The sequence below is a fragment of the Egretta garzetta genome, unplaced genomic scaffold, assembly GCF_000687185.1.
Source record: "Egretta garzetta isolate BGI_Z169 unplaced genomic scaffold, ASM68718v1 scaffold204, whole genome shotgun sequence".
NCBI classification, from domain to species: domain Eukaryota; kingdom Metazoa; phylum Chordata; class Aves; order Pelecaniformes; family Ardeidae; genus Egretta; species Egretta garzetta.
Genome location: NW_009259424.1, coordinates 1,686,746 through 1,695,173, shown reverse-complemented (window position 1 = coordinate 1,695,173; position 8,428 = coordinate 1,686,746). Strand labels below are relative to the sequence as shown.

Sequence of the window (8,428 nt, the reverse complement as noted above, 5' to 3'; positions counted from 1 at the left end):
CCTGGGCAGCACTGGTGGTTGGGTGACCTGCCTAGCCTTGCCTTTACCCAGGACGGCAGAAAGGCGGTTTCACGTGGAATCCCCTTTGACAGTGGAAATGATAAATAGAGTTGTTTCCTTGTAAGAAAAGCCGGTAATCGCTCAAATGACCCAAATGGGGGAAATCTCTTCTACGGACAGGGTCTGCCCAGCATGCCGTGTGCGGATTGAAGGCCCATTTGAAGCTACGCCACCTGGGGTTCCCACCACTGAAAGGGACATAAGATTATCATCTCCACTGTTCATTCCTTACAGTGTTAGTGCTGACAGACAGCATTTTAGATGACACGGCACAGCGTCCGAGTGCCTTTCTTACTGGGATCACAACGGACCAGCACGTCCTGGTGCAAAACAACGGGAATACTGAGGAGGCTTTTAATAAAGATCTTAATCTACAGCATGTTCCATTAAAACCAGGGTGTACTAACTGCCTTAATGACCTTGGGGCTTTCAGGTCACAAATTTGACAATGAATTTGGAACAATCCTATTTTAAACTAAATTTATTATCAATGCACTTGTGATTAATTTGCCTGGATTTATCTTGATGCTGTACTGTGATTATGTTCACAGTTGTTAACTCTGAGTCATCTTAAGGTGCTGTGAGCATGGACTGAAATAAAACGGAATTCTGCTAATTGTACCACACTGTCTCCCTCTCCTTCAAACACAGGAAGAGGGATTTATAAAAATCTGAAATGAAGAACAACATGTCAGAGAGGGGCTGTTGCGGCTGATGAGTTACAAAATAGTGCAAATAAAGTTTCAGGGTGGCAGTGGTGGTTGATTTCTTTTCCTCCGAACAAGAAAAAATGTAAAATGATTTAATTCCACAGTTCTCGATTTTGAATCTCTGAAATTACATGGAGTGTGAACCCAAGTAATTAATCTGAAAATGTTTTAGGAGCAGGAAAAGGTCAACGAGGGCAATGATTCTTCATTATGCAGTGGTAGGTCCTTGCTCGCCTCTGAAGCTAGATGGAGGACATAGAGCAGGGGGTTTTCTTTTCTCCCCTGCATGTAGCTTTGAATACTGAAAATGCCATCATACATTACTGCGGCCCTGTTAACTGCAGAGTAATAGTGGAGTCGTGGGACAACTGTGAACAGTGAAGTGAGTGGGCCTAATTAAATGACAGTAGCACAAGTGGTAACAAATACAGGGTAGCCTAAAGTCAACAGCAAGTGGTAAAAAAGTGTTAAAAAAGTGTGCATAAGGAAGGACCTGTAACAGTTACCTGAAAATTGGTACAAGGTAGAGCTATCTATTTTCACTTTTGAAGCTGATCATACAAATCCATTTTTACATGGAATAAAAATTCTGCATAATTTAGATGTTACTGAAAGACAACAGGTAAAATATTGCACTAAAAACTATTAATGCAGCTAAGACACTCATAAAACCTCGTTAGAATCGATGTTCCAGTCTGGGCACCAAACTCCTGAAGGGTTCCCTTCAGTTCAGACCAACTTCAGAGAACGGCTATTAGGTAGCTCAGAGGAAGGTGAAGTTTCTTTTATTTTAGGACCCCAAGAGGGCAAGGTGGGAATTTGGCAAAGCAACAGCTGAGAAGAGGAATTATTGGTCTTTACAAGTACCTTGGAGATTTAAAAAAAAAAACAAATCACACCACAGTGAGAAAAGAGCTCTGAAAGTTAAAGGATGATTTGGCATGGGGAAAAAAGGTTATAAAATTAGATTTCTAGCCATCTGAGGAGTGAGAGGATTGTAATAAGCATCTTTGTAATAGGCGTAAAGGCTCTTTTGTGCTAAGTGTAACCCGTGCCCAGCAACGACTGCAGTTGTGTTCGCCACAGAGGCACTGGAAGTGCTGCTTTGGTGTGTGGTTTTTTTTTCTTAAACCATGTATGCTCATTTGCTTCTAGTGCTTATAACGTGAAATTACATCTAAAGCACACCTATAACTGATGAGTGTATTTCAGGTGCATATAAGATGTCCCAGGGAAATAAATACCATGGGTCAGGGGGCTCAATGGTATCAACTGTGCGCCAGCTCTGAGCTAGGACGAATGGAGACCATTTGAGTGAATCCCAGTAAAAAGGTGACAATAACGCGAATGCTGTCACGCTTCCCAGCAGCTACGAGGGGGCACACAAATGATGAGCACCAATGATTCATGGCTACTTTTTCCTCACACTGATTTGCTCCTGTTTCTAGTCTGGAGTCACTGTAATAATACAGCAAAAGGAACATTTTAGGAAAGGAATAGTTCAGCAAGACTGGATTCCCTATTTTAAAAAGAGCAAGTTATGCCACTTATTCATCTTTGGCTTTGATACCACATCTTTCCTGCAGTAGATCAGTGACAAGCTGCGGTTTTGAACTTTAATTTTTAATTGATAAAATCTTGAAAGAAGGCATGCTCCAGTGCTCTTGGAAAGAGAGATCTGCTGGAAGAACATCTGTCAAGATCAGAAACGGGACTCAAGATATTTTACCTAGTTTTCCCACAAATCAGGTCACAGCTGCATAGATAAAGAATAGAAATTCTTTGCCTTGTTATCTGGAATTCAGAAAGGCGTATGACAGAAAACACTAACGGACTGTTGTTGCTTCATAGATATAGAAAAGGAAGCATTGTGTACGAAAAGCAAAAGCGAGGGGAAGAGAGACAGTATGTGAGGGTGTGGGAGGCAGCGACCATACCGTGCTACCCTGTGCCTAAAAGGCAATCATGAAGACAAGGAATAGTAAACGCTTTCGATTTGATACGTTCACATCGTTTTTTCTCTACACTGGCACCGCCTGGCCCTAAACCAACCTTCCTTGGTAACGAGGGCTGCACCTGATGAGTTGCTCCCTTGGTATATTCATTTACTAAGCTACTACAGTGCAGTTGTCTTAGCCAGGAAGATGATAAGGATGCTTATCGATTTATATAGATCCTGGTTTGGTGTTTTTGAGCTATCTGATGCTTTAAAAACCCAATGGAAATAAAGTAGGCTGCATAGTGCTAATCCTTTGCATTTGATGATATGTATTTATTTTAAATGCTAAAAAAAAAAAAACATCATTTTGAGACTGCAGGTACGCAGAGGCCCAAACTCGGCCTATCCAGAAGGGTATTTTACATGGCAAACCATTAGACATCAATGCTCCAAAGAAACAGCCAATACTGGGGGGGAGAGAGGAAAGATAACCTAGGTACAGTGAAAGTACTGATTCTGTACCATATAGAGACATTAGGGTAGAAAACAAATAATTTCAAAGCCAGAGAAGTCAGTAACCTTACTAAGGGTGGTGCTGAGCCCTAGCACCCCTCCAAAGCAGTAAGGCTGCCCAGCAGAACTCTATGCCAATGCAACGATCCCGTGTTCCCACATCTAAGCTGGCTCATAACCTAGGTACAGTGAAAGTACTGATTCTGTACCATATAGAGACATTAGGGTAGAAAACAAATAATTTCAAAGCCAGAGAAGTCAGTAACCTTACTAAGGGTGGTGCTGAGCCCTAGCACCCCTCCAAAGCAGTAAGGTTGCCCAGCAGAACTCTATGCCAATGCAACGATCCCATGTTCCCACATCTAAGCTGGCTCACCTGAAACAACCCAAGTTGTTTCTGGGTAATTTACCCAAGGAAGTCAAGAATGGACTACATGATACGTCTAAAATGTTGTGTTCACAACTTTAAGGAGCTATGAATATATATTTGTATTTATATGCACATGCATATATATTCATATATACTACATCTCTAAAATGTGGCATTCACAGCTTCAAGGAGCTCACAAATATACACATATGTACAAATATATATGTACATAAATATATGTACATACACACCTGTGATATAAGTACACATACATTTATGTGTTTGTACACAGACACATCAATATGTATGAAGAAGAGAATCCACACATACAGTTAAGACAGCATCTATGTATCCATTGCTTCAGAAATTGAGAAGCAAAGGAAAATCAGCCGGGTAGATCTAAAAATGGGGCAAGTGCTTTTGTAAGTGACCTCCTTAGGTGTCGGAGGTTCTGTGGACGGAGTAATCTGCGACCAAGTTTAATGCACTGCTGCATAAATAACCTACCTGATCGGCAATCAGCCGTGCTAGGACATCCATCCTCGATCCTGACTCCGAAATCATTTTTGCTGCGTTAATTACATCAGATGTATTCTTCAGTGGTCCTCTACCCCTTCAAATGAAACAAAGAACCCTATTACATTATTCAGAAAGTGAGACTATATCATATCATGCAAATTAGGCACAGAAGAACTCAATTCAATAAAACAGAAACAACATTAATTAAATCCCCGCCCTCCCCCCCCCAACTGTTTTGCTTTCATGCCCCACAAATTTGTATTGTTCTGCATCAACTGGATGCAGCACTACCAGAAAGCCGCACAGCTTTTTCATACTGGAAGCACAACGCGTGCCAAATCCTGAGGATATGGATTTTAAAAGAGTACTTGTGCTGTTTGTTTTTCCCATGGTTATATGAAGTTTATGTTCCTTTCCCTTCCAGGAATTTTCTAGTAAATATGTTCAAAGGAAGTTCAGCACAGTGATGTATTCTGAGCCTCATTATGAATATCTGGTCAGAAAAACTAGGGTTTGGGGTGTTTTTTTTTTTTTTTTTATTTAATTGGCGTACACAGGCATGAATGGAAATAGATGACCAGGGCTGCAATTAAAATTAACAAATGCCACTCAAAATACTCCAAGAACAATTTTCAGTTTAGGAAAACTGTAAAGTTCTTGTGCACAGTCTGTCAAGAAGCCAACCTCTTTTTCTGTACAAACGCCCCCACCAAGCCCCCAAAAATTCTTTAATTACATGAGAATGTTTCTAGAACCGAGGAAGTAAAATGTGACTACTTAAGGCAGGCAACAGAGAGCTGTTGTTATCTTCACATTGGCTCGTGCTTCAGCTTCTTCAATTCTGAAATACTTCAGCTAAACTAAAATGAACAATTATAAACTTCACACCAGTAGAAAGTGAGCAACCCTGCTAAGTTCAACTTTGCATTTAACATCTTTGACAAGAATACTTTTAGTTTTATTACATAAACATTTCATTCCTAAAGGCCTCACACCAATTCACAAGTTCTGCAATGGACAAAGGAAGTAGAAAAAAATAGAAAAAAAAAATTACTGTACTTTGTTCAAATGAGAAGACACTTCTCCTTGAAGTCAGTATGGTTTCATGCATAAAGGCAGAAAACCGTTCCAGTGAAAAAAACTCATTTAGCCTAAAACCACTATCGGATGTAGTTACACAAACACTTCATTCAGTAAAAAGACAGTGATGACAACACAACATGGCAGGTAATGTTTAATCTCCTCTTTTCTTCATTAATTATATTGCTTAGCAAATAACTATTTGTTGATCCTTGGGGAAAAAGCAAACTTTACAAATTACAGTTCCTTATTATCAACTTTTGAAGCCGACATGTGGAACAACCTAGAATTGGGTCTTTTACATGTTATTTTTCTACAGAAAGGTCCCTTCCTGTTATGGAGAACCTATGTAGCAAATTGATCAGAGTTTACAGAACAATAAGTGTACGTGAGGAATGAATTTGCAAATGCAATCCCATGCGTCCAGGATTAAGTTCTTCAAACTTCACCATACCCTTCACTTGCCTTTCCTGGTATTTTCCCTTCACTGCACGACGGACTCCTTAGGGCTGCGGAACCTGCCCACCGTTTCAGCCCACCGAGCAGTTTTTCATTGCCGTTTGCCTTCTGCCAAGTGCCAGCGTTTGTCACTTGTTCATAGGAAGGTGCTGTACAAACTGTAAGCAGCCCAGTACCCTCCTGGGAAGTCACAACCCAGCCGACCAGTCAAACAAGAGAAAAGATGAATGTAACCCAGAATTACGGAAGCAGGGAAAGGAGAGCTGGTGCAACAGGGCAAGTAATTCCTGCTCAGGTAACTTGTGAGTATCAGCCAGCAGCTTTTTTGACATCTGAAGATATGCTGGCCGAGTGCTTCGAAGGTGAAGTTCTTCCATTAAACTAGCAATTATCTTGTACCTGTGCAAGTTCCTCAGAGGATCTGGCTAACAAGAATGAAGCAACTGCAGACTTCAAACAAATGAACATAAGTGTCTCTTTCCGCCACAAATACGGCCACCGTGAGAGCTGATAGAGGAACAGTCAGCAACGAGGACTGACAGACGCCTGCTCCACCTGCCACCTAACTGCATCGATGGTTCAAGTTCTCTACTACATTCGCTAAGAAATGTGGGGCTATAACCCACAGCTAAGTCTTGAAATAAATGCTTAGAAAGAAATAGTGTTTAAGAATGCCTCACACTTACATTAAAAACCGTGAAAAACCAGCGAGTTACGTTACACGTACAAAGAGGGCTCCTTTTCTGCACAACCAAGAACAACTGTATGTGCTCCTTTTTTTACCATCACGTAAAATCCAGACTCTTTCAAGTAAAGTACAGGTTTAACTGCCTTGGGGCATGGCATAATGAGCCATTAGTCCCAATTTATGATGTCTGGCAATTCTATCCACTAAATACTTTTAAGAGAATACTTGGGAGAATACACCGAATCTGCTGAATCACCAGCAGAAAAAAAACACGGAAAAAACACACAGAAAAAAACCCAGGATGAAATTTCTGTGGGGGCAACTGCGAACTCTAAATTTGGGCATAAATAATCAACTGCACAGAGAGAGATGTTGCCTATATAGCAGATTTTTAAAAAGATATGGGGTTATTGCAGTGGGTCAGTCTGAACAAGAGTCCCTGGCGCAGTGCTGTTATGAAAACAGCAGATGCCACACAGAGGCACACAAATAGGTGGACACCCAAAACCAAGTTTTCCTTTTGCTTTCTCAGTTTTGGTAAGCCTGCAGCTGCAGCTCTGTGTGGGTTTCCATGAAGACAGTTTTTGAGACGCTTGGTGACCATGCCAACAGGATGATTAGGTATGTTGTGAACATGACCAGTAAGGAAAGATTGAAGGGTTTAAACTCTGTGGCTACAGAAATTTTGAAGTTGGGAGTGGGGCAAAGGAGGAAGCGTAAGCAAGAGAGGCTGCAGGATCCTGGTAGCAGCCTCCAAATGGGCTTTGGGGCTGTAGGGGACAGGGGAGGTAGCGCTGAGCTTACATTCTAGAGGAGACATTTCAGGTGAGGTGCCGAGATCATGAGGAACTGGAACAGAGCAGCCAGGTTAAGGCGAGAGCAGACAGACATCTGTTATCAATGATGGGAAGACTGAAGTTCCCTCTGAGGCCTCTTCCAGTCCAACGATTTTATTATTTTAACACAGAAGTTTCATGTTATTTGGTGAGTGACTACCAGTTTCAATGTGTGTTGCCTTCTAATCGGTGCAGCTGTGCACTTTGTGACTTCCCAGTTTTCCTGATTTAGCACCAGATCAGCAGATTCAGAATGCCACTAGCTCAGATTAACTCCCTGAATCCAGATGTTACAGACACAAAAAGTCTATTAAATCATCGAGGTTGTTTTCCCCAGGCAGTAGACAGCTTCCTACCAGTTTTATATTTACTTGCATTTTTTTCTGGCAAGTCTGAAGTATGAAAAACCCCTACTTCGACTGGGAGGCCGTTTTCCTGAGCTATCCATCTCACTGTCTGGAATTTTTTTCAGATAGTTCACTTAGTTCTCTCTCTGTATCATTGTACCAACACGCCTTTCATTCTACAAATGTAGTCCATGATTCTCCTCCACCACGTGCTGAAGCATCCCTGCCTAATCTGAGAGACTACTGTGCTACTGGTCCAGTCGTTAAGAATAGCCACGTGACTGTAGCTAATACAGATCTGCATGCAGAAGCTTAAGATTAGCTTAGCTCATGCACCTACAGCAGATGCTTAAAAAAGATTAAGACATCCTTCCCCACATATACCCTCTGCTGGTCAACAGCATCACAATATTTCTCCTTTGCAGAGTTTTCCATCTTTTTCCCTCTTCTGTGAGAGAAATTCTTATTTCTTTGCTATGGTGTCCATGTACTTTTTTTTTTTTTTTCAAGTCAGCCTTCTCTTACTATTTTTCTGCCTACTTCCAGTCTGTAATTTTCAAAGCCAAACTTCATCTCACACAGTCAGTTACTGCATTTACTGAAATTCTTGCCCAATGATTTTCATTGGATTCACAGCCGACAGTAGACTTGGAATGCCTGATTTTGATTCACTGCATGGAAGATCTAATGTATCTGTTTTCCTCACACTTCACTATTCCCAAGCATGAAGCCTTACTAGCTAAGTAAGCTGATTGATAAAGCATTCAAGGCTATGAAAACAAAGATGAGACAGAAAGTACTGTGTTTATGAGCAATTATGTGCCACCTGCTCTAGCCAATGAGGAAACTGGGAACAGATCATAAATAATTTGAGAGGCGTCCAGCTAAGTCTAACTAGAAGGAATGC

At 41.2% G+C, this 8,428-nt stretch overlaps 1 protein-coding gene across 1 annotated transcript in view; it reads right to left on the bottom strand.

The window, feature by feature from the left end:
• The window catches only part of CTNNA3 (catenin alpha 3), a 505,586-nt gene that overhangs the window by 18,960 nt on the left and 478,198 nt on the right, over positions 1–8,428 (bottom strand). Inside the window, exon 16 of the mRNA XM_009636975.1 lies at positions 4,100–4,205. Within this exon, the coding sequence (XP_009635270.1) occupies positions 4,100–4,205 (106 nt within the window). The remainder of the gene's footprint in view (positions 1–4,099; positions 4,206–8,428) is intronic.